The sequence below is a fragment of the Panthera pardus genome, unplaced genomic scaffold, assembly GCF_024362965.1.
Source record: "Panthera pardus isolate Hobbes unplaced genomic scaffold, ASM2436296v1 HiC_scaffold_20, whole genome shotgun sequence".
In the NCBI taxonomy this organism is placed as follows: Eukaryota; Metazoa; Chordata; class Mammalia; order Carnivora; family Felidae; genus Panthera; species Panthera pardus.
Window position 1 is genome coordinate 38,332,150 of NW_026526766.1, and position 27,448 is coordinate 38,359,597.

Sequence of the window (27,448 nt, forward strand, 5' to 3'; positions counted from 1 at the left end):
CCCCTATAATAAACACAGGAACTCCTATTTAGTGACTGCATATAGCTCTAAGAGCTATGAATGCACTAAATTTATGTCTTAAGAAAAGGCTGGGAGATAAGAACAAGGTGATTTGCAGTGAGGTAGGTGTCTGGCTGGGAGGAGGAACAAGCAGCTCAGGGTGTTGGAAAAAAAGCAGAGAAACCTAGCAGAGAGCTCTGAGATAATGCAGTCTGCTCCGGGCTACAGGATGGGAGACAACGTTGGGCATTAAATAGGAAAACAAAGCATGGTCCAAACATGGCCTCAATTTGAGGAGCTTTGAGGAGTGTCCAGAGGACAGGAAAGATTGGAGTGTGGACTCCTGTGTAGTGAGGGAGGTCCCAGTAAGAAAAGGCTGGGTATAAAGGAGTACCATGGGTGAAGGGAGAGGACAGCCCCTGGCCAGATGAAGGCAGATGAAGTCAGCATTTTTTTTTTTTTTTATTAGAAATCTACAATCCTAGAGACCTAACTATTTAGTTCGAAAGGATGTTATCAGGTTCCTGAATCTTAATAATATTTGTATAAATAGTTTAAACTGGTTAAAATCCTAGTCCTCATATTCTTTCACTGTGGGAATTCTGTGAAAGACAAGAACCAAAACTTTCTTGTTTCTTAAAGCAATTCCTAAGATAAAATGGCAAAGTAAAGATGTCAGTAAATTTAGCCATTTGTAGGGAGACATTTAAGAATTCAGAATACGTATGTAGGACTCCTTAACCCTTCTCTTAAAAAGGAAAAAAATAAAGCAAAGAAAGAAAATGTCTCCTAGGGTTCTTTGTAGTTAGTGTGAATTGGGGAGACCGATTCTTATAATTTCTCAAACAATAAAAATAGCAGCAGGAAACACTTATTAAGAGCTTATCATGTGCTCAGCATAATTCTCTAGATGAGTTTGTTTACTTTCATTCATTTTACAAAGGGAAGAGGCTCAGAGAAGTTAAACAACCTTTGGAAAATAGCACTGTATGTCTACATAGGGTCTGGCAGATAGTAAAGTGTTTTCAAATACAACATATTTGCCAGGAGAAAGGCTGTAACTCCTCAAAAAACTGGGGAAGATAACAAGGACCGAGCTGCCGAATGACCAGAGCAAGGAACCAGACTCGTTATTCACTGAACAGGACACGGTAAAACATGCCGTGGACAGAAAAAAGGAGATGTGTGAAAGAAAAATGTTATAGAACATGTTCAGACTCAGTTGAACGGAATAATGGCAGCCTTCCTTGAGACCAATACACAGGTTTGCGGAGAATGAAATTCAGAAAAGCAAAGGTAAAAGAGCTCCGAGGCCAGGCTGCCTGAGCTCTGAACCGACTCCCTCTTTTCAAGTCCCAATTTTTTGCTCCTTAACAATTGTGTGACCCTCTGCAACTTATTTAGTCTCTCTTTTACCCTTCCTCAGCCGGGAAATGGATCCAGTAAGTCTCTCTATGTCAATTACTGTGAGGACCAGATTAATGAAGGTATGCAAGGTGCAAAATAAAGCTTTGGCACAGAGCAAGCAATCAATAAATCTTTTACTACTCTTATTATGAAGATTGAGATTATGATTACTGCAGCAAGGTAAGCAAGATATAAAATTCAATCCAGATGACAGATGAGAAAATGTGTACCCCACCACCTTACTCCTGTTATACCTATACGCTGCTTATTAACACAAGATACCATTTTCTAACCATCAGATTGACAAAAAAAAAAACGTGTTTTTTAAATGATCCTATGATGTGGTCACAAGGACATGGGGAAAAGGAAACTCTCATATGTTAGAACTGCCTGATTTAAAAGTTGGTACAGCCACCTTAAAAAGCAATTTGACAACTTCTAATAAAATAAATAATACATTTAAATCTATGAGCCAGCAATTCCTCTTTTGGAAACATACCTAGATAAATCCTCACACATATGTGTAAGGAAATAGCTATATTTATGGCACACAATTATTGTAGTTGTGGATAAATGTTAACTACTCAAGTAGCAATCTGGGAATAAATGGTGGTGTATTCATGTGCTGAAATGCACTGCAACAACTAAACTGAATGAATTGAGTATCAACATGATGGATCTCCAAATCACTGGATTGAGAGAAAATAAGCAAGCAAGAAAATGGCACATAGAGTATGATACCAATTCTGTACATGAAAATTACATGCAAAATAAGAGTAACAGCTTATTTGCATTCTTAAAATTTATACTTTGCTAACAAATATCCTCTATTGCCACACAAAGTAAACTTCTTTAAACTGAATAAATGAATGTCCCATCATATTTCCCGTGTTGTAATGCATATTCATGACACTTGCTCCTCGTTTACTAAAAGCTCTGGTTAGTTCGACAAGCTTCCTCATGCTATTCTGTGAACTGTTCCCAAAAAATGCCTTCGCACAGGGTACCTTGTTTAAGATTTCTGGAAGCTCCAAACATATTCTCTCTGTAAAGTAGCTATCACCTTTAGAGATGTGAAGACTAAAACTCAGGCTATAAGTATAAAAATCTTCCACTTCCGAAGTTACACCCAATTCTTTCTCATAATAAAATATCAGATGATTCCTGTGTTCAACATTTTTTATTTGCTTAGTTATTAGTCATGGCGGTGATTACTGACCAGGCCAACCGCTGACTGCTTATTCTGCACAAGGCACTGTGCTAAAAATTTTACGTGCATTATCACACTGAATTCTCCAAATCTAAAAGATGTGATTATTAACCTCATTTTACAGATGAAGAAACAAACCTAGCAGAGATTAAGAAATTTATCTTAAAAAGTGTCAAACTTAGAATTCTAACATGGCTCTTAGGGACTCCAAACTTTTTGCATATTGTCTCCTAAAATCTACTTTTTCTCCAACAATGTTATTAAAAGCTGATAAATCTATCTTAAAATTAGACTTGTGATTTCTGTCCTCCAACAAAATTCAAGTTTATCACTAGGATCACCAGCTACAAAATAATTTCATCTAACTTACTTTTGCCTTTATCTTCATATAAACAAGAAACACCATAATCTATTTTCTGCCACAGATCTAGCATTTATATTTTGGTCTGAGTGTGAGAATGATTCAGAAAGACCTTGATTTCTTTAAGCAGCCTAAATAGCTTTACAAGAATTCCAATCAAAAAGTTATTTTATTTTTTTTTAGTGTTTATTTTTGAGACAGAGAGAGAGAGAAAGAGACAGAGAGAGAGACAGAGACAGAGCATGAAGGGGGAGGGGCAGAGAGAGGGGGAGACACAGAATCCGAAGCAGGCTCCAGGCCCCCCCGCTGTCAGGACAGAGCCTGAGGCGGGGCTCAAACCCATGAACCATGAGATCATGACCTGAGCTGAAATTGGATACTTAACCAACTGAGCCACCCAGGAGCCTCTCAAAAAGTCATTTTAAATGGCTAGAAATGCTTACTGATTTTTGTGAAAGCAATATAAAATGTTTTCTACATTTTGAATATGACTCAACCAGAAATGTTTAAATGTAAGCAAGGAAATCATCAAACTGTATTACATCCCTGAATAGTAGAAATTTTTCTCTTCACAGTATTTTATTTATTCATTGTAGAATAAATATTAAGTGTTTACTAAATAAGTGCAAGAAACCATTATGATGGTCACTTGTAGATCTGTTTATAGGACAATCCAGTGACTACTTCTATTTTATACTTAATGCAAAATACCTTACATTTTTTTCCTTCAGTATTTTGTGTGTCTCTATATCTTGTCTATCCAAGTATATTATACTTCCTTGAAGGTAGGATTTCTGTCTTATACTTCCCTGTTATTCACAAAAACATGTGCATCCATAATCAGAGCTCAATAAATTCCTATGAAACTGAATTTGATTTTACTCAGCATGAATACAAAAATATGCCTTAGTGATGCATAGGGATATATAGGAACATATTTAGGAAAGTTATCTTTTCTATATATGAAATTGGCTCCAGACAGAGCATGGGTTAAAATAACTACAGCCTGTGATAACAAGATGCTTACACACGCGAGCGCGCACACACACACACACGTTTTGAATATATATGCTATAAATGCTAGAGAAAATTTAAATTAACATTTGGTGGTATACCTAAGATCAAACTCTATAGAAAATATTATGCATTCTATCTACCTGTGCATAATTTTCTCTAGTCAACCACATTTTACCCCTACTACGTGCCAAACCTTTGTATACATGTTAGTTTCAACCCCGTGGAGTAACACGTTATCTTCTCCACTGCACACATGAAGAAACGGACGGTAAGGGATATTAAAACACCTTGCTTGATGTCACAGCAGCAAGTTGTAATCCAGTACTTGAAACCACACCTCCCTATCTTTAAACACTGAGTAGGCAGAAGACAGAAATAGTCCTTACCGTCTGGGCTGATTCCAATTACTGTATGCTGCATTTTGAAGCTCACTTTCTTCTCCCTCTCCTTCTTCTCGCTCTGGTAGTTCTGGAATGTCTCTGTTAAAAATTTACATAGTGAGTACTCCAAAATCCTAGTAAAACTATGCAAGTTTGTCTTATATATACCGTATTATTTATTTGGCTAAAAATGCAGAGCTACCTTATATTTTTACATACTTGGCCAATTTTACATTAAGGGGAAAAGAAAAACCTAATGAAACAAAATGAAAACCTTATATTAGAATCAATCTACCACAACTTAGTCTGGAGATATAAGATGAACACTAAGATTCTTAGCTAGTCTGTTTCTTTCCCAAGGAAATATGGGAAAGGAACAAGAAAGGGATAAATGCAAGAACTTTAAAGAAAAACATTCAACAAGTATTTCTCTTTTTTTAAATTTTTTTCATGTTTGTTTATTTTTGGGGGGGGGAGTGGGGGAGGGGCAGAGAGAGAGGGAGACACAGAATCTGAAGCAAGCTCTAGGCTTCCGTCTGTCAGCACAGAGCCTGATGCGGGGCTCAAACCCACAGACTGTGAGATCATGACCTGAGGTGAAGTCGGACGCTTAACTGACTGAGTCACCCAGGCGCCCCTCAACAAATATTTCTTAAACTAAACATATAAGAGATAGGAGCACCATGTGGGTTATAAACTTGTATGGCCCTGATTGATTCCATTCTTGAAAGAACTTATCCACAAGTAAGACAGAAAATTAGCATCTCCGCCTCCTAAGGACAGACCAAAGCTTTCCCTTCAAGGAAGACAGAAGATGCTTTAGGTCCAGCTTCAGCCCACCCAGAGGGGTCATGCATAAAATACTCCTCACAGAAAGCAGTGTACAATGTACCTGTATTCAAGGCCACTTTTCAATTTCTTTAGGAATTCAGATTTTGCCAAATGCCAGGCACGTAAAAAAAAAATGTGTTCAGTCTGTTAACTAATTTTAAATTAAACTGTAAATAAAACCATATCGATACATACTTTGTTTTTCAAAAGGTATACTCTGCATCAATACATTGTAAGAGCAAGAGAGAATGATTAAATCGATTATAGTGTGTCCTTACACTGTTAGTAAAAATCGGATTTCTAAAGACATACGTGAACACATTCTTTTGAAAGCAGAGAAGGCTGTAAAAATTCTAATTTAATAAATGTTTCCAGTTGACTTTTATAGAAGCTGAATAATCTAAAGAAAGTGTATGCTCAAATTATGTCTATTCTCCAGTGATATGAATACTCAACTCTGTCAAATTGTATAACCTTTAGACTCTGAGATCAGAAGTCATGTAACCCAAACCCAATAATCCATCTGTGTTTGAATGTGTTTCACAACATCTTTGGAAAGCAACTGTCCAGGCTCTCCTTGAATGTCTCATTCTTCCTTTGACCTAAATGTTAGATTTTTGGTTTCATGTGAAGAGGAATTCTGCCTATCTGTCCTACCCATTGTCGTATGTTTGAATTCCCTTCCTGTGCAAATTGAGGTAACAAGGTTCTGAATGAGGCTGGGACCCAGGAGCCTAAGCGTGACAGTGGGACAAGACTGATGAGAATGGGTCCAAAAAGGGGATTTAAGAAGGATGTTGAGGAGCAGACTGAGGACTAGAGAGACTGAGGGAAACCGTACTCCTGAAGATACAGGGTACACAGGTGAAAACTAGACTAACCCTCAGGAAATACAGCTGGAGGGAAGATGGCAGAGAAGCCGGTATGGAACACAGACAATAATGAGAACTTAAAATGAGTTCCTGAAATACTCAGTGACAGCCATGGGGATGAGAGAAGTTCTTACCCATCAAGCCCAAGCTCAGGGAGCTACACAGACACCCTCTCAAATACACTAACCTCATGTTCCTACCTTTTTAGCTGTAAGACTAATATCCCGAATCCTCTGATACAAAAACTCCATTTTCTTCAAATGATTCTATAATCCTAGAATCCTTTAATCAACCCAGATAAGCTCCTATAAATGTGCTGTTCATTCATTCCTTATCCATCTTAGAATGTGGTTTACAGGAATCAAGTGCCGTGTGCTCCAGAGAACAGAATGGACCAGTTCTCTTCTCCTGAACTCATTTGGCTAAGAATGAATTAGACTTCTTTGCACCTGTGTTTGGCCACTACCAATGACATTTCTATCAAGTATAACAACTCTTTGTACATCTGCATTCAGATTTGAGAAATTGGCACAAGGTCACACAGTAAAGTAACAGAGGTAAGGTATGAACTGAGGCCATCTTATTATAAAACCTGAGCTCTAACCTCCATGCTATACTGTCCCATATTTTTATACTGGGCTTGTGCAATTCTCTCTTTGAGTACAAAGGTTAAGAACATAGGGCCTGACTGTTTATATTCTAATCTTGGCTCTGCCAATTAGTAGCTACGGAACTTGGACAAATTACTTATCCTCTCTGGTGCAGATTCCTTTTCTACAAAATGCAGGCTGTTTTGTTTTGAGGGCCCTTGTACTAACAGCAAATATACTTTCTCTGCAATGAAGCAGGCAGTCACAGCACTGGACAATCCAGGTCAATGTGCTGGGAGGGAGCACACAGTGCTGAAAGTGGCTGTTTCTCTAATGACTTTTGAGAGCTTGTAAGGCCTCAGAACTTAATAGGAATATGATGTTACCTTGGCATAGTCTTTAAACTATTCGAAATAATATTTTAGGGGGATACTGGAATTATTGCTTTACCATTTTGACAGGAAGCTATAATCAATTAATGCCATTAACCATGAGACAAATTCTAGAGAGGGGTATGGCTGAACTGTGCACAGGGTGGAGTGAATACTCCTTTTCCCATAAAATTCATGAGGCCCCAAGGCCTATGACATTCCGCCTCCTTATTAGCTCATAAAATACCTTTCCCTTCCCTAATGCTTTCTGTATTACTCCAGTCATGAGCACTTCGCAAAGGAAACCGTGATGCTGTATCAAGATACCTGCACAGTCACTGGACACCCGGGTGTTCCGGGATGTTCTGACATCCTCTATGGAATGGCAGAACTCTTGTGAGAACACTCCAGAATGTTTGCAGAGCCATCACTTCTCTGCCATGCTTAAAAGGAAATCTGGCACTCAGTTGTTAATGCAACTGAAAAAAACAGGCCTGGGGTTGAGAGTGTAAAATGGTTCATTCTTCATGGAAAAGCAATTTGACAACATTTCTCTTCCTGTGTTGAACTCAGTCAGCAGCAGCAGCAAAATTTACTTTCTGACATTCTTAGGGGAGATAAGAAAACCTTTCTCTGTGTTAAAGGTTCTTAATAAATTATGTGTCAAAAGCCTTCAAAAAGCCATACACTGTTGCCTAACATGCATATATACAAAGATGTTCAGTTCACAACACTCCAAAAGAGTAAGAAATAATCATTAAAAATGTTTCTGAATTGGTATGTATGTTAATAAAAAACTAAGTATAATTTCTGAATGTGTTTGAAAACATTTATGAAAGAGGAAAAACCATGATACAATACCATACGATCTGTAGGCTCCAGGGAATCAATGAAATAATACTGAAATCTGGGGTAAATTCCCAAAACCCAGTCTGTTAAAAGTACCATACTGAGTGGTGCAACTAAAGAGGATTTTAATTTCTTGATTTGAACTGTCATGTATTTTCCACACTATATGATAATTTCTCAAGTAATGGGGGCTGAGTATTTTTAAAATCTTAGAAGAGAGAAAAGGAATCCATTCTTTTTCATTGTTAGTCCTCCCTGACTCTGGCTCCTAAAGTCTTTCTAGCTTTCTGTATCAGTCACTCATTGCAGCCAACTTACAGCTTCACTCACCTGCCAGTATATGAAGAAAATATATCCAGTGCCATTATTCCTCCAGATTGTTGCCCCAAATTTATTTTGAACTCTTCCAAATGTTCTGCAGGCACATAAGTAATTCTGAAACAGAACACAATCCAGGGGGAAAAAAAGGAAGCAAAGTTTTTTGCCTAACAGGCAAAGTTTCTGAAATATAGAAATAAAATTCCCTTCATCCCTATTTTTTCATTTTTTCATTTAACAGCTTATTCAGCAGAGAATCCAAACTTGGAAAAGATAAAGCATCCTATAAGCAAAAATAACAGGTTAAGGTTTACATTTTTTTTTTAGAGAGAGAAAGAGAGAGAGAGAGACAGAGGAAGAGAGAGAGCATCTCATGTAGGTTCCACACTCAGTGGGGCTCGATCTCAGGATATGAGACCATAAACTGAGCCTGAGCCGAAATCAAGAGTTGAACGATTAACTGACTGAGCTACCCAGCTGCACCTAAAGTTTCTTTTTTTTTTTTTACTTTAAATGTCAAGCGACAATTAAACTTTAAAATGCTGATAAACTATATGCTTACTAATAATTATGTGAGGGAGGAAAGCAGCGTTATTTTCATTTCTGAATGAGAAGAGTAACAGCAATTTTTAGAAAGATCTACTAATCCTTAGAAACATAACAAACACCAATAACACTGATTTCATCCAAAGATTTCTGGGTTCCTTAGCAGACAAAAATCAGGCATGCTCTACTAAAACACTACTTACCCCAAATTATTTTATATTCATCCATAATATATAATTAATTTTAGGCACTGATAAGCATTATAATAATTATATGTTAGCTCTATTAAGTTATGAACCCGAAAGTCTGAAGTTAAACTATCACAAGTTTATGGGAAGATTCTCTTCCTAATTTGGAGCAACTCCCTAATAAGCTATTTTGGTTTTAGAGAAAAGCCTGATATTTGCCCTTGAATGGTCACTTACTAATTCAACAAATACTGGCTGAATGCCTACAATATGGAGGGCATGAAGCAAGATGCTGACTACAGCTATAATGTTTAGAAACTGATATTTAGAAGTTCAAGTTTACTGCTGCCCTATAAGGCTACAGAACTGATTGATACAAGGCTACAGAACTGATTGTTCAAGGAGGTGGTCCTGAGATCTTCAAATTAAGGAACAGTTAGGTAAGAGAAACACTCAATTTGAAGTTGGTTCAGCACCTTGTGCAACTAAAAGAAGAAGTATGTATCAAAATTGCACAATATAAAAATCATGAAGACTATTAAGCCAGCTATCCATAACTTACCCATGAAGACAATAAGTACATAAAACCTTAGCAATGGAGGACAAGGATAAAAGGACTGTCTTTTATGCCATAATAAAATAAGAATTATACCACTGGCATAATTTACTGAGTGAGGAGGATATGTAATTCCAGACATATTGGTTATCCCATAAAAAGCATTCACTCTTGTGAGGTCACTTAAATTTGGAGTCAGAAGACACAGCTCTGTTGCTCATCAAGAGTGTAATGGGAGGGTAAATCACCACGACCAAATCCCTATATCCTCAATCACGAAAAGGACGTCACTTTTTATGAGGCTGTTGTAACCCGAGAAGCATAAAACAAATGCAACGCCGTGCTGTACCAGGGCATCAGCTAGCCTGGTCGCACCTGATCGCTCTGGCCGACTCCGTGGACCCCTGGGAGTCTCCTCATGACACTTTTACCGCAAGGATCAAAAAATAAAGCAGCACAGTTGAGAGGGTTCAGGAGTACACTGGGAGACAGAGTCACATTCTAATTCTGGCTCTAGCTAATTTATTCATCTATAAAAACACCTTCTCCATGGTGTTAAAAATATATGGAATAATAAACTTGAATTTATCCCTTCAAAAATAATGAGTAAAAAATGTGTAACACATTATGTCAGGAAGACTGACTCTATTTTACACGAAGACAAGTAAAGATAAACCTAAAACTAAAAAGCCCATTCAAGAAAACTGGCATTATTTCTGAAGACTCAGTAAAGGTAAAACATATAAATAAAAGTCAGGTAAAACATATAAATAAAAACATAAAAATAAAAGATAAAACACATAAAAAGACTTGTATAAATAAATAAAAGTCAGGAGTTGAGGGGGGAGCTGGAACACAATAGCAAAAATAATAATAATCAGTTCAAAGTATTGATTTTTTTTTCAATGTTTCAAGAAGGAAAAAAGGTTTCTACCCCTAACAACGCTGAAAATGAATTTTCCTCCGTGTTCGTCCCAAATTGTTTTTTTCTTTTACCAAGGCTAGGGGACAGGGAGTTTCACAAATATTTTTCTGATACGTTAGATGGCAGTGAGAAATGGAAAAGAAGGCAGTTTTCATAAGTAGTTAGCCCACAGACAGCGAGGACACCAGAACAAGAGGCCCACAATGCAACAGCACATGCAAAGCAATTCTAACACACGCCTGGTCATACAGCACACAAAACCTCCAAGTCGCCAGAGCACCAAAAATAAACACACCGCAACAGCTTATTTGACAGCTGTATTAAAAATTCTTAAATGTAAACCAATCTTTGGTTACAAATGGGGTGGAAGAAAAAAGAATAGCATTAGGAACGCCGAAATGTGATACGGCTATTAATCCCGAGACCGCGTCTGCACATGCAGACATTCCCTGACAAAGAGCCTGGTAGCTTAGTAGTTGGAAAATGTGATTTTCAAATGAGTTCACAATCAGCAGTGCAATGTGAAAATGTAACAATCTCATAGTTCTTTTGGGATTTATGTTCTGAAATAAATGGGGGGGGGGGTGCAAAATGTATACACTGAATCTATTATCTGGATGTATCCCTGCACTGGGAAGTTATAAAAGCATGAAATGGTTTTCACAGACAAGTTGTAACACACAGCCATAATGAGCTTTTGAATCACCGATACTCACACATAAAAGGGGGCTCGATCATCAGCAGGTGCTGTAGAAAATCTAGAATGTGAAGCATACGCCGCGGCATCTTTTTACAATGGTGTTAACAAATGTCAATGTCTTGTGCTGAATGTGAGATGCATACATATGTAGTTAAAAGTGGGTGCTCCTGGTTGTTTTTTTTTCCCCTTTCCACCTCCCTCCCCATCTACACCTCCCCCAGAAAAGCATCTGCTCTTCACTGGTGTCTATAGCAGTGATTATTAACAAGCATGGAAAAATATAACTGCAATCAATCTTTTATTCCTTGATCAGGAATTCATCCCACACTTTGGGTTAAGGCAGGTGAATTCTGATTCAGCTTGGTAATTATCTGGCAGATGTTAGAAGCAGCTGCTGCTAAGCACAAAACCCTGGCTATTATTATAGGAATATAAGAGCTCCTGGCAAGGTGGAGTGAGAAGTGAAACAGTGCATTCTGGTGAGGCTTCACATCTGGTTTTCCATAGAAAATAATGAAACCTGGAACTTAAACTGGCTGTTCTTGAACTCTTGAAACTCAAATTATCTACCCAGGCACGCATGAACGCACACACACCAAGTTCCCAGCTATCTATCGTAAACAGCAAAAAAGAAATTCGGTACATTATCTTCAATAAGCAATGATTTTCCTAAAACCCGCCAGTTATGTAACTGAACCATTTAGAGCCTCTTATTTTCTAAGTCCCCCCAATACGCTCCCTCCACTCCTATCCCACATCAAGCTAGGCTCATAACCAGAAATAAAGAGGAAGAGACGTGGATGGAGCCTACATCCAGCAATGACTGCAAAGCTTAACTGGCCAGGGGCAACGTTATGGTTCCATTCAGAGTAGTGGAAGGACTAGACTTTCTTTTTGGGAGGATTATTCACAGAGCTTTTAAGGTAATTCTAAACCTTTGCTTCATAAAAGCAAGTGATAAGAAGGGGACGGGGCCAAAACACTTCGCGCAAAACGCACGGAACACGCTGCTCAGCCCTGGTCAATCTAAATGGCTATTTGTGTTGATCATTTAACACGCTTTTTCTGAAAAAGGATTATGTGATTCTAATTTCGTTCTACCATTTACCCAGTGAGTCAAATCAAACCCATCTGAATCACAGCCTTACCAGGACACTTGAGAAGAAATCAGTGTGTTTCGCGTGTTTCTGCCTGTGTACATCCCCACACACCTGACCATGTGACAAAGAAATGGATTGACTGGTCTTCAGAGGAGGGGAAGATGCAGGACTTTTCTTATTCTTTACGGTATGTTCTGACTCCTGGGATCCTAAAGCAGTAATTCATGAGGTTCTCTCTTTAGATATCCTCAAGGCCCTCATGAAGCTGCTGTCAGCATGAATGGGTCCATTCTGGTGCTGAATCAGAAGGTGGGAGAACAAACAAAGCAAAGGACAGTAGCAACAGAAATGAGGAAAAGAGAAAAAATGACTTTGGGAGCTTGAAAAAGTACCCTGAGACTTTTCTAGAGTGGCCTAGATGCCTAACTTAGGCCAAAACAGTGTCAAAATCGTCTTATTTTTCGGCCACTTTGTAAGTTTTGTGGGACATTCAAACTGAGGGGGAAGACTAGACACAGGCACCGTTTCCGGGCCTCAGTGCCAAAAACTGGGCAGGGGACTCGCATTGGTGCCTAGAGCATAAGACATGCGTATCACACAATAAATCAAATGATCAGTTACCAGGCCATGTGTGTTTTATACTCCATCTAAACCATGTAAGCTAAAAGCCTTGCAAAAAAGGGTCTCCATGTGGGTCTGTATCATTCATCTTTGAAGCTAGATGAATGGGCACTGGTCTATAAGTGGTGAAGAAAGCTCTTAAAGTTTCTCTTTTTTCTTAGAGGCACTGACATTTTTAACGTATTCTCTTGGACTCACATTATTCAGATAATTAAGGAACTGTCACATGATGAGATGATCCATTCCATTACAAAAGTCAAAAGGGCATGCAAATTTACAAAAGTCCATCACTGAAATTCTGCCTAAAAATAATACTTCTTTTGTGTAAGATAGCAGAATCCACTTCAGACAGTATATATTTTTCTGCTATTTGCTGATGGCAGAATGAAAAACAGATTGTAAATACAGTTTTCTTACCAAAGTTCTAGCAGTATATACTTTGCACAAGAATAATAGAGAATGCAGTCAGTAAAACAACATTAATACAGCAAAGTTTCCCATACTGGTAATCGTTACTTCAATGTAAGCTAAACAATCTTTCCCTGTGCTCTTATTTTACTATTTTATCCCTTATACATTAAATACAAATATTCAATAGTTGATGCAAGAGAAGAAAAGCCAGACTATTACACTGATGAGGTGTGTCAGAGTCATAAACTGATTTTTATGTTCGCTCAAGAAATGTTTTGTGACTTAAAAACCAAGCGACATATATGATGTGCTTTTAGCACAATATGGGATTATGGGATAGTTTTAAGCACTTCCTGACAAAATGGCCTACATGACCTACAATCAGACTATACCAACAGATTGGTGAATTCTCTTGGATCACAAGGTAGTTGACCAAAGGGTGAATTATGGGTCAGACTGACACTGTTCTATATAGTCTTTTCCATGACCGACCACTGAAAAACTAGCTTAGTTCTAGGATTCGCATAGGTCAATTAGGTAGTACACAGTTCCTTATACTGATCCTAAGTGGACATCCTGTTCTATGAGAGATGGCTCATATCACGGAGACCTAAGGTTCTTGCAGAATTATTAGAGTAAAATTAAACACAGCAGGCAATTTTTTTCAAATATTTAAACATTGTATCATCTTAAAGAAACTGTATCTACAATCAAGAACTATTCAGGAACAGTCAAATTTCTGAGTGATTTATTTTTAATAAATGTGTGATAATTTTAGCATATTAAACAGAAGTACATACTGAAAAAAAAAAAATTGATCCGTGAATTGAACTTCCTGAATTTCCCAAGCCAAACTGGAGTCCGAATGATACTTACTTAATGTCAGGCCCGATGAGAGAGTGTCTTCTCAACATCGCTCGTGCTTGGGCATTGGTTAAGCTGATAGTAGATTCTTCATTAATGGACAAGATGCAGTCCCCAACGGCAATGCGGCCATCTCGACTAATGGAACCTCCGTGAATGATACTTCGAACGATCATCCCCAAGCCATCTTTATTAGCACTTACTGTCATCCCTATGGTAAAGGGGAAGCACAGATACTTGACCTTCAAATTCATTTCAACTTGAATTTAATATACCCTATGGATTCACAGATAAAAGAATAGGAGTAACTTTTTTATCCAGTAAAACACAATCAAAAGGAAAGAAAAAAAATGTTAACACAAAATTTACTTTTTGAAATGGTTGTGAAATTATATCCAGAAAATGATACTCTATGTTAGACATATCAGAGATGAAATAGGTCTACGTTGTGGAGTGACTACAACTCAGGTTACTGATGTGTTGCCCCTGAAATAGAAAACGCTCCTGAGGAAAATATTTTGACAGAAACAAGTCAATTTTATAGCAGTTCGTTTCTTAGACATATAAGAGAATAAATAACAAGACTACAAAGGGAAAATGAGTTGTGTAAATTAAGAAACTCGTGCTATTATTTATTATTATTATTTCTAGTTCATTTATTCATTCAGTATATATTTACTACATGCGTACTATGTGCCAAGTACTATGCTGATTTCTTGAGATTAAAAAAAAGGATAGCTAACACCAAGAAGCTTTTCTTCAAGTCTTATCCTCAGTGACTGATGTACAGTGGTCTGTTTAACTGAAGTGATGTGGACTTAATCCTAATCTCTTCCCATTTTATCTCTAAGTCTGAAGTGCTATGAGCTCCAGATTTGGGTATTTAATTGCCGTCCCGACATGTTCCCTGGATGGCTAACAGGAGACACAACCTTAGGATATACAAAACTGAACTTCCAAGTTTCCGCTTCCTTTATTTCTTCCCATTTTTGACAATGGCACCATTACCCTACTCTCCATTTCTCAAAGCAGAAATGTTGGAGTTGTTCTCGATTCCTACCCCTCTCTCTCAGCTCTTGTATTTAATCCCTCACCACGTCCTGTCATCGCTGTCTCCAAAATGTATGGCAAATCCATTCACCCTTCTCTGCTTCCAGGCCAACCCCACGCCAAGCTGGCACTTCTTGCCCCACCTTTTGAAAGAGCTTCTCAACTGGTCTTCCCATTGCACTCTTGTCACAGCAGACACAGCGACCGTTCAAACAAGACAAATCACATCACTCCCTTGTTAACTAACAATCCTTCACCAGCGTCCTGTCGTGCAGGACACACCTACAACACACTTAAGTGGCGCAACCCAGAGGGCACTGCTGGCCTGGCCCTCCTGACGCGCGCCCTTCTTCAGCACCACGCCCTGGGCTCCTTCTCCTCCCGCCATGTTGACTGCCTTCAGAAATACACCTAGTCTCTCCCCACTTCAGTGTTGGCCTCACACCTTCTTCCCGAAGCTCCCGTACGGCTAATTCCTTCTTGCTCGTCACCACCACTTCCTCCAAAAGGGTTTCTCAACAAACGCCCTCTGGATTTATATTCCCTTCCCACCCTACCCTTTCTCCAAAAATATAAAACTTTTTGAAATTATGTTTAAAACTTCACATAAAATAATGTAAATTCACTTAAAACCAAGTGCTAGAAGTTCCTTCCAAACAAGATCATATAATTAAATAATATAAGGAGAGGTACAACTCTGTAAGGGTAGTTTGCAAAAACCTGCTTTGAGAGAAGTCACAAATTCCTTTTTAGGTTTTGTTTTTAATGTAAAAATAAAGAAATTCTAAATACTAACATTTTTAAAAAAAATTTTGATGTTTGTTTATTTTTGAGAGAGACAGAGTGAGAGCAGGCGAAGGGCAGAGAGAGAGGGAGACAGAGAATCCGAAGCAGGCTCCAGGCTCTCAGCTGTCAGCACAGAGCCTGACACGGGACTTGAACTCATGAACCGCGAGATCATGACCTGAGCCAAAGTTGGAAGCTTAACCGACTGAGCCACCCAGGAGCCCCTATATGTTTATGTTTAATTTTTTTAAACATTTATTTCTTTTGAGAGACAGAGCACAAGTGGGGGAGGAGCAGAGGGACATGGGGAGACAGAATCCGAAGCAGGCTCCAGGCTCTGAGCTGTCAGCACAGAGCCTGATGCAGGGCTTGAACTCATGAACCGTGAGATCATGACCTGAGCCAAAGTTGGAAGCTTAACCGACTGAGCCATCCAGGCGCCCCTAAATATTAACTTTAATAATACCAAACTAGATTTCTGAGAATATCTTTCTGAGAATAATCCTGACTATAATGTTTCCAACTTGATATTTCATACCTGGATATGGGACATCTGAGCTCTAGTTATAGTTTTCTGATAGAAATGAACTATTATCAAATGTATTTAAAATATTGTTAAGACTTACACTGATGATTTCTAAATGTATTGTTGTCAAGGAAACACCCCTGCTTCCCATAAAGTAACAAGTTTGGATGCTGTTTCATCCCTAGTGGGTTTCTTACAAGCAAACGGGGTGGGTCTGGAATGTTTCAATAGGTACTTTAGGTTGTCCTGATGCTGCCAGCCTTCCTCCCATCAAGACCCACCAAATAACTACTATGGTAAAATTAAAATTAAAAGGCAAGAGTATGAAACAAAATTTAGCTCAGTGGTATAGACCAGGACTCTAACCCATCATATTGTTCTCACTGCCACCATGTGCTGGTATAAATAAAGCAAGTCACTGGGTCACCTGGGTGGCTCAGTCGGTTAAGCATCTGACTTTGGCTCAGGTCATGATCTCACGGCTTGTGGGTTTGAGCCCGTGTCGGGCTCTGTGCTGACAGCTTGGAGCCTGGAGCCTGCTTCGGACTCTGTGTCTCCCTCTCTCTCTGCCCCTCCCCCACTCACACTCGGTGTCTCTCTCTCTCTCTCTCTCTCTCTCTCTCTCTCTTTCTCTCTCTCTCTCTCAAAAATAAACATAAAAGAAATTAAAAAAAAATAAAGCAAGTCACAGACATGGGACAAATCATCATGAGCTACAGTTAATATGACCTCTGAATTCACTTTTAATGGTACATTTAACCCACGATTCCACCAGCTACTAGCTATTAAAGTTTCCCATTCACATTAACTACATAAACCAAGAAGTTGGCACCAATTTGCTCAGCTTATACTTTCCTTTCACTAGGTGATAATTTTGGGGGTTCAAGAAATTCTGTATAATATAATATCCACTAATGAGATTTTGCTTGTAACTTCTAAGATCTCTCAATGTTTTTCCTGCAAGAAATAGAATAGAACAGCCCAAATCACGCACTGTAGAACCAGAGAACTGATTCCAAATCTGAGTTTCACCACTTCTAATCAGTATGGCCTTATGCTGACTTAACATCACACTTGGCCTCATTTTACTCATCTGTAAAATGGGAATAATATCTCCTTTTAGAGTTGTTTAAAGAATTATATGAGAAAAACATGGGGAGTACCTTTCAAAGTGCCTGGCACAAAGTTCCCAAAAAAGTACAAAATAAAAGCAAAAGAAAACTCACAAAAATGTATTCTAAAGGCATCTCTAGCCCAATCCAAAGCTATATTGCTCTCTAAAGGCTAAATGCAAATCTCAGCTTTATGTATTATTTTTTTTAACATTTATTTATTTTTTGAGAGACAGAGAAAGACAGAGCTTAAGTGGGGGAAGGGCAGAGAGAGAGAGACGGAGAGAGAGAGACAGAATCCGAAGCAGGCTCCAGGCTCTGAGCTGACAGCATAGAACCTGACGTGGGGCTCAAACTCACAAACCTGGAGATCATGAGATCATGACCTGAGCTGAAGTCAGACACTTAACTTGACTGAGCCACCCAGGTGCCCCTTAATTCAGCTTTAAAGTAAAGCATATTCTAGTAATCTTGATGTAGCCTTGGGCAACGCAAGCACTAAAGTGTGACGTATGGTACATGAAAACCAGAGACAGACTAAGGTTTGAGTACTGGCTCCACCTTCCAACTGCTGAATACTTTTCAGAGAAATTCCTGCGTCTGCCTATGTTTCTGTTCCTAATCAGTGAAAAGAAGGTAATACCTTTCTTTCCATCTGACCTTTTGACCTTTTCTTTTTACCTTCAAGTTCTAATACAATGCAATTAGCCAATGGACCACAACCTTATCAAAAACCATCAAGATTAGATTTTTTTAAAGATATTATGTGCATGTGTATGTATTAGCATATAACATTTCTCCCTTAAATTTAACAAAGTTAAAAAAGAAGTGATTCATGACATTAAAGCAAACAGAATGTGGCAGCTTTTATGGAAGTCTGTCATTTATTAACAATTTCTTTTGGTTATCACTAGAGAAAGAAACAAATTATCCAGAAGGCTGAAAGTGCAAACAACCTTATACAGTTAATTAAGGGGAGACTATGAATCTAGGAAAATGTGTTCAGTGATAGACCCTTTCAGAGCATACTCTCCTATCAGCACAAAGCCAGCCTCTATTCAGGTTTTCTAGAACATAAACACACTTTTTTGTTAATTTACATTGTAAAGGCAACACTTTTTAAAAGCTTAAATGAATGATTTATTTTAGTGTTTTACACAGATTTTAAATAGTCCCTTTTTTGTGATCCCTTTGCATTTCTTTACTATAAATGCTATAAAAATCTGAACGTCCAACATCTGTCAAATGAGGTAATGGATAAATGTTCTTTCTTTGGCATACTGAAGTTGAACCCCAAAACGCTAGAGGAACCTCAATGGGTTCCAGGAAGTGTAACATCCAGGAACAAAGCCCTGAAAACATTTTGCATACATAAATCATATAAATAAAACTACAAGTTACTTATACTTTTATATTACAAATTAGTTGGCAAACTAATGGTGCTATAATTTCCCACTTACAAGTAAGTGGTTTAGTCTCACAAAGCAAATGAAACGGCTCCCTTATGCTTTTATTTAACCTTATTTTCTTTTACTTTAAGAAAAAGCCCCAAATCAATGCAGCTTTTATTGCCTCTTTAAAATATCACAAGGAAGGCTGGAAAATCAGAGAAATCATGTGGCATCTTGCTGTTTCTGTAGCTGAACGACTTAGATCTTATTCATCAGCGTGCTGGACTGTTCCTTTTTCAGAAACATAGATGCCATCCCAAAATTTTCCAATACCCTTGTTTTTAGCTGTTGCGGCTTGCTGAGTCAAAGCAGCTGAGTTTGATACAAATTCAACATCATTTCCTTCAAGAATTAACTCATCTTTCTGGGTTTGAGATACTGAACAAGCAACACCCGGCCTCGCCCAACCCTGTGGATGTATTTTCACCCAAGAAATTTCAGATTTCAACAGGAGAAGGCTTCTCCTGAATAACAACACTGAAGGGGAAATGAGCATACACAGACCTCATCTTAGAACAGAAGCCCAGCGTAACGCCCTTGACCACGTTCTGCACGTGACTACAGATAGTACAAATGGTAGCCAGTTCATTTGTATTTCCCCACCATTTGTCAACTCAGAGCCTCTTCTTTTTCCTTCCAAGAGACTGAGTTCCATATTGATGTGACTGAAGTCCTTCCGCACAGTTCCTCCGGGGACCTTCACTGTACCGGTGCATCTCTTCAGAATGATGTCAACATTCTCTGCTCTGTCGACGGTCTAATTACTGACAATGGTCTTCATTCTCACAGTAGATGCAGCAAAGAGCTCTTACGATTTAATTTTAAAGTCAAACTGAGGTTTAATGGGATTTCCTGGGACGCCCGGGTGGCTCAGTCGGTGAAGCGTCCGACTTCGGCTCAGGTCATGCATGATCCTGTGGTCCATGAGTTCGAGCCCCGCATGGGGCTCTGTGCTGACAGCTCAGAGTCTGGAGCCTGCTTTGCATTCTGTGTCCCTGCCTCTCTCTGCCTATCCCCCACTCCTGTTCTGTCTAGCTCCCTCAAAAATAAATAAGTGTGAAAAAAAATGTTTTTAAAGGGATTTCCCGATATGGTAGAACGCAAGGATAGTTCCCCTTTCACTGCTTTTTTTCCCCAAGAGCTTCATCATCTTAGTGTATTTCTTACATCTAAACTTAAAAGTCAAAGTGTCCAACAATAAATGAAGGTGGTGCTTATATATAAAATGGCATTATTACTTAGTCTTAAGAAGGAAGGAAATCCTAAAAAACCTAATAAAGGAAATTCTGACATGGGATTTGAATGAATGAGTCTTGAAGACATTATGCTAAGAGAAGTAAGCCAGTCACAAAGGGACAAATACTGTATGATTCCATCTACAGGAGGTTCTTAGGGACAGTCAATATATATATATATATATAGACACACACAGCGGAATGGGTGCCAGGGGACAGGGAGAATGGGTATTTATTATTTAATGAGTACACAGTTTCAATTTGAGAAGATGAAAAACTACTGGAGATGGCTGGTAGTGACAAGCTGTGCAACTATGTGAATGGACTTATTGTTACAGAAATACGCACTTAAAAATATTTAAAACGGTCAATTCTGTATATCCTGTATGACGCTAAAAAATGATATAGCCTGACATACTAAAATAGAGCAAGCAAAAAATCCACATGATTGTCTCAACAGATGAAGAAAAATATTTGACAAAAGTCAACATCCTCTCAGCAAACTAAAAATAGGCAAGCAATCCAAGGGGTCAGTTTGTAAAATCAGGTATACTCACACCATGGTTCTTACAAGAGTCTCCCAACTGCTTCCAATATAATCTACCAGCCTGTGCCAGAATGATCTTGAAACGCAATCAGATCATGTCCCTCTTCTGCCCTTAGCAACCACCTCCGGTAGGAACCTAAAGCAGGAGGGTGTTAGGACAGACGTCCTGTGTCCTGCACAGGAACCCCTCCAGCAACTGTATCCCACCTATCATTTCTTCAGCTTCAATTCTCACTCTGCCCACTGTCACACCCCACCTCATCCACGCCACAGAAACCAGTCATGTTTCACATCACTCTGCCTCAGCTCTAGCAGCTTCCGATTTTTCCCCATCCCTCAGTTATGTGATAAAAATCTCCCCTTTGAAATCTTTCTTTGCATTCTGTGTCCCTGCCTCTCTCTGCCTATCCCCCACTCGTGTTCTGTCTAGCTCCCTCAAAAATAAATAAGTGTGAAAAAAAATGTTTTTAAAGGGATTTCCCGATATGGTAGAACGGAAGGATAGTTCACCTTTCACTGCTTTTTTTCCCCAAGAGCTTCATCATCTTAGTGTATTTCTTACATCTAAAATTAAAAGTTAAGGTTACTCGACACTCAGAGTAGGCATCAGTTATTCCTGTTAAGCTTTCAAATGTTCTTTATATGAGTGTCTATCATAGCGTGTATTTTAATGCATTTAGGATTCTATATGTTGATTTTCTTACTCTCTAAAACTCATGTTCCTTGAAGAAAGTGATTAAATCGTGCTATCTATGCATGGTGGTGAGAATACAGAAGACAATAAGTGTTTGATAGTTGAATAAATAAATACATTAGAATAGGGGTTTTCACATGGGCTTTGCAAAACCTCTGCCTTACAAGCTAGTCAAAAAAATGGGTTCCGTGGCCAATGAAATGTGAGAAATGCTGCATTCTATAACCTCTTCTTAGAGATCCACAGTGCACATCTGAGTGCCGAAGATTCCAAGAAGTATTTTTTGCAAACAAAAATCTGTCTCCTTACGTGTATCACATTCCAGACCTCTAAACTTGTAGCCCATTTACACTCCTATGAACATCCCACAGAACTAGTATTCAAAGTAACATGCTTTCCTTCCAGGGGTGTCTGGGCGGCTCACTCATTTAAGCATTGTACTTCGGCTCAGGTCATGATTCCAGGGTTCATGAGTTTGAGCCCCGCATTGTGGGCTCTCTGCTGTCCGTGTGGAGCCTGCTTCAGATCCTCTGTCTCCCTCTCTCTGTGCCCCTCCCTGCTAGCTCTCTCTCTCTCTCTCAAAAAAAAAATAAAAAAATTAATGGGGGGGCCGTGCGCCTGGGTGGCTCAGTCAGTTACGTGTCCAACCCTTGATTTCAGCTCAGGTCATGATTTCACAGTTTGTTAATTTGAGCCCCGTGTGGGGCTCCATGCTGATAGTTCGGAGCCTGCTTGGGATTCTCTCTCTCTGCCTCTCTCTCTCAACTCAAAATAAATAAGTAATAAAAAATAAAATAAAATAAAATAAAATAAAAATAAAAAAACCCAAAGTAACATGCTTTCAGAAACCCTGTATTACCAGATGAAATATTTCTGACACGTTTAGATACCCGTAATATCTGTCTCATAATTAACACATTAATAGGAAGCTCTGTAGCTTAAGTTCTATGTTACTCTACCAAATACAATATATAAGAAATATTATAACTACGGAGAAATTCTCTGCTATAACTCTCCATTTAGCTGCTGTTAGCAGTACCTGGCTGCCACCGAATGGAACAACATCCTGGAAACAGAGATTGGCATCCCGCTCAGCAAGTAAGCACTGTTTGGCTTCTCCACCAAGTCTCAGATTTAACAAGGAAACAATACTCTTCCGTAAGATACCAATGCAGAGGAAACTGCCTGGTCCCATGACAGAAGAACATCACCTCTGATGTGGAGCTAAACAGAGTGTCTCGGGCCACGACTGGGCATCCAGAGCAACTAATTTATGATCCTATTTATCAGCACCAAGCGCTAGGGACAGAGCTGAGTCATCAACTCAAAAGCCTGTGCTCTGCCCGCATACGGTTTTAGCTACTGTAATTGGGACCGCATGTCTACAGGAAATCTTCTTTGTCCGATTCAGAAAGTTTTGTGACTGCTCACCAAACGCAACCCTTTATGGGGTTGCGAAAACCCTGCCACCTGGGAAGAAATACTGAATAACTTGCATTTATAGTTTGGTGCTGGCACACCTGGCTGTCTTTTTAGTCTTTATTTCAGTGAATGAGAGAAATTAAACACAAACTGACTTATGCATAACTGGTAACATTCAAAGAAACTAATAATTTACTTTTTCAAAGAATTTGAAATTCCAAATTGCTGACTTTTCATTTTCTAAGAATTCCTTTTCTGATTTGCTGTTTCATACACAAACAGTTCGTATATCTGTTCTTGAAAGTAAATGATGCTCGTGAATACTCTTAAATAATTAAGAGAGTGAAGGATTTACGCTAGTCTGAAGTAAACAAACCTATTAACCATTTCAGGAAAAAGAGTACATAAAAAGAGAAACCATAAAAACTATAGGAAGATTTGTAACACCTTTTTTATCACCTACAGCCAACAATGCTGAAACCATGTTTGATATTTCATCTTTGGCAAGAGGGTTGAAGAGGCAAGATATATGTGGAAAGGAAGGGACTTACCTAGGCTAGAATTGCCTTTTGCTATAGTAATAGTCCTCTCAAAAGATTCGTTGGTTATATTTTGGAGCATGACGCACTCAGCAGGTGAGGTCAGGGAGTTCTGCTGAATTAAGAACTCGGAGCCCTGACAGGAAAATAAATAAATAAATAAATAAATAAATAAATAAATAAATAAGTCACATGGAAAGGAAAACAAGACTTTGGAGTATGATTTCAACATCACCCATATTCTCTAACTGGTTGCGCTTTCTTCAGCACGAAGCTACAACCAAAACAAGTTCATAGGTTGGATTCTGAAAATCTCAGCGTCAAGAGAGCACTTGCTCCAAATGCAGAGACCAGCCCGAATCCTCGACCACGTCACTGCTTCCAACCTCATCATAATATACGATACATATCTTTACAACGTTACCTTTCCAGCTGAATCAGGAAGCACAGAAGTAAGCTCTGCACTCGATGTAATTTCAGTTGGCAGGTGAGATTCAGTCCATGCTCTCGAGTTCTCACATTCGTATTGCTGTTCAATAGCATTTGCAGGTGTATAATCATTTACGGTAAAGCCAGAGGCAGGTCCCATGGTCAAGTCCACTGAAGGTGGACTCTCGTCCTGTCTCTGCAGGAGATTCTGGGTGTACAGTTCCTCCAAGGACATGTGCAGATCAAGCACTGGATCTGAAGAATTTTCAGTAACATCCTGATGATGAAAGAACAAAAGGTAAGAAATCATGGCCAGAGACATCAGTGTATTTTTTGTAAGACCATTTCTTAATGAATAACTATCTGGTAGAAAACAAAACACAACACAATTATTCATTACCCAAAAAGTATTAGCAAACATACAAATTCTTCATTTAGCTAACATTCTGTAGATGTTTATTTTTATAATGCTTTTGAATACATTTCCTACAAATCATAGATGTTATGTTCAACTGAGTTATTCTTGTATACTGTACACGAGATCGCTGAAATACAATATTCTATTCTATTCACAAATAAAATTATTTTTAGTTCAATCCACACAGGAAGGCAAGTAACTTGTATTTTCAAATCCTATTTAAACAAGCAGTTCATTTTCAATCAGTACGAAGTTCCTATTTAATATCAAGAGAATATTGATTCTGATTTACAAGAATCTCCATGAAAAAATTATTTTGATAGTCACTTGTAAGTATTTATGGAGAACAGAAAGCTATGTTATTCAAATTATTATAGGGAAAAGTCTCATAAATATTGTGCAAGATATACACAGGAAATATTAAGAAGGTATATAATAAGGTATAGGTTCTAAAGTAGGCTCTCTTATTAACAATCTATATACATCACCGCAGAACCTCTCTTGGCTTTATACTTTACTTAATTTCTAAAATTCCCTGAAACTTTAAAATTCGGTCCTTCGACAAAAATGCAGGCATGTACTTACAACAGACATACTGTATCACTTGTGTGCTTTGGGCAAGCCGTTGCTACACGAACTGCTAGTGAACAAACACCAATTTTCCCTACAATCCTCATAATTAATATGTTTAAAGTATAAGAGTAGCATATGAATACATTATCATCAGCAAAGATTCAAGCCGTGCAGATATATACGTGTGTGCTTACAGAGTACAATCTGAAAGCTTTTCCTTATGGCTCCTACTCCCATTATTTTCCCTGGTAGAAATGGCTGGAGTCAGTTGGATGTCTGTCAGAAGTTTGTATTTATTTGCATAATAAATAGATATACATACACGTGCATACTCACGCATACTACATGCACTTGTACATTTTTAAAACCTCACTGAAACCATTAGTTAAATAGAATGTTTTCACTTTCTTTATTGAAGTATCTAATATCTGGGCAGGAGAGATATCCATGTCCGTAAATAAAAATCAACTTCGATCTTGTGACCACAAAACTATACCTAAGTATGAAAGGCACTGGAGCACAGACTCTGGAGCACAGGCTCAGATGCTCACTGCATCACTAGTTATACTCTGTGTCGTGGTCTCCTCATCTATTAATTGGGAAAATAAAAGGACATATTTCAGGACTGTTGGGAGGACAGAGAGAGTTAATACCACAAAGTACTGGGACACCTGGGTGGCTCAGTTGGTTGGGTTAAGCATCTGTCTCCCAGTCAGGTCACGATCTCGCGGTTTGTGAGTTCAAGCCCTGCGTTGGCTCTGTGCTGACAGGTCGGAGCCTGGAGTCTGCTTCAGATTGTGTGTCTCCCTCTCGCTCTCTGCCCCTCCCCCACTTGTGCTCGCTCTCTCTTACTCTCTCTCTCTCTCTCTCTTAAAAATAAACATTAAAAAAATTTAAAATAATACTATAAAGTACTAATAAGATATCTGACTTAAGAGAAAATGCCCAATAATTATTAACCATTGCTGTTATCTTTATTACACATCTTTGTGCATATGAGAAAATTTATTTAGTATAAACTAGAATTATGGGCCGAATAATATGCACACTTAGATGCTGGCATATATTGCCAAAGAGTCTTCCAATTTTTGCTCACAAAAATATGGGAATACCTTTTAACTGACCTTGCCAACCCTAAATTAGTTTGCTAATTTGAGCTGAAAGAAACATATTCTAAATAAATATAAAATTTAGAGTTTACTATGCATGTCCCTGACAATTAGTGAGAACGTGACAATTGTATATCTCCTGTCAATACTTCCTTCATATATTTAATCCAACTTTTCATAAGTTTCATCAGGGTTTCCACTTGTTCCTGTCATTGATACACTGTATATGAAAAGTCTGTGATATATACCACAAATATTTCTGAGTCTTTACTTATCTTCTCAGCCTGTACATGTTATATTATATAGGTATACATGCAGAAATTAAATTCTTTATGTAATCAAGAATTCTTTATGGAAAGAAATTCTTGATGCAATCAAAGTGTCAAATTATTTTTGTGCTTCTAGGTTTCGTAAGTTGCTTAATAAATCCTTCCACACAAAGTAAATGAAATGCTTTCTAGTATTTTTCTTATTTATAAATGCTTTCTTTTCAGATTCAGTTTTAATCCTTCTAGAATTGATTTCAGGGTGTGGCAAGAGATATGAGTCCCTTTCTGTTTTTCATAAAAGGGTAATCAATTTTTCCAATACAGTCCATTACATTCCTCTTCTTCAGTGTAAGTTATCATCTCTCTGGAATTATCAAATATTCTTGGTACAAAGAACTGAGGCAAGTGGGAGCATCACACAAGCAAGTAACACCTTTAGACTCTTTGGGAACAATGACAGGAAACCATCATCCTCCACACAGTTGGAGTCTAACCAATAACCTGCTGGCCCACTCACCCAACTTTGGTGATTTTGTTCTAATGAAAAACAACAATGCACTTACTACAGAATTAGCTTCTGTATTACTATATTAATTATAATATTTAGCAGTAAATCATTTTCCTCAGGCCTCAAATAAAGGTTACAATTAAAAACCACTTTTCATCACAAAAAGAGGTCAAGCCACCCTTGTTAGCTGGGGTTTACTATAAATCGTGTAACAGAAATTTCCATGCATTATTCATAAAGGAGTTAACACAGACACACAGAAAAGAAAGAGCTAATCAACACAGCAGACAACATACGCCTACTTCAGAAACGTTTCTGGTTGCTGAACAACCAACTGAGTTTTATTTTTAAAAGTCTTATGGATCTAAAAGAAAAGCAGCTCTTCCCCTGTAAGATGTTCAAAAATAATTCTATAATTTCCCAGTGCAACTTGGTAGCTAAACCGAAGTCTTGCAAAAAATCCACATTAATATGTGCCTCTACTTGATACGGCCTTGTTCTCAGGGAAACAAAATGACAGGTTAAATAAAAATGTCAAGGACACTTGTAAACTGCCGTTTAAAGGTGATGAATAAGTGAGGGTAATACCTGGGCACATTATTTACTCAGATGATTTATTTATATAGACTAAGTAAATACTGAAACATTTACTGGACACAACCT

General features: G+C 38.3%; 1 protein-coding gene, 1 long non-coding RNA gene and 1 pseudogene across 13 annotated transcripts in view; all 3 read right to left on the reverse strand.

Annotated features, from left to right (window-relative positions):
• Positions 1-27,448, reverse strand: part of MPDZ (multiple PDZ domain crumbs cell polarity complex component) — a 162,116-nt gene that overhangs the window by 46,226 nt on the left and 88,442 nt on the right. For all 12 annotated transcript variants that reach the window (XM_019415501.2, XM_019415498.2, XM_019415506.2 and 9 more), the window contains 5 exons: positions 23,904-24,185; positions 23,492-23,615; positions 14,130-14,328; positions 8,219-8,323; positions 4,382-4,474 (listed from right to left, as the gene is read on the reverse strand). In XM_019415501.2, coding sequence (XP_019271046.2) covers positions 4,382-4,474; positions 8,219-8,323; positions 14,130-14,328; positions 23,492-23,615; positions 23,904-24,185 — 803 coding nt within the window. The remainder of the gene's footprint in view (positions 1-4,381; positions 4,475-8,218; positions 8,324-14,129; positions 14,329-23,491; positions 23,616-23,903; positions 24,186-27,448) is intronic.
• Positions 10,897-14,116, reverse strand: LOC128778581 (uncharacterized). The gene is made up of 2 exons (XR_008424197.1): positions 12,270-14,116; positions 10,897-11,245 (listed from the first exon to the last, which is right to left on the reverse strand). It is a non-coding gene; the product is annotated as an uncharacterized LOC128778581 (long non-coding RNA).
• LOC109247099 (60S ribosomal protein L9-like) lies at positions 19,035-19,823 on the reverse strand (annotated as a pseudogene).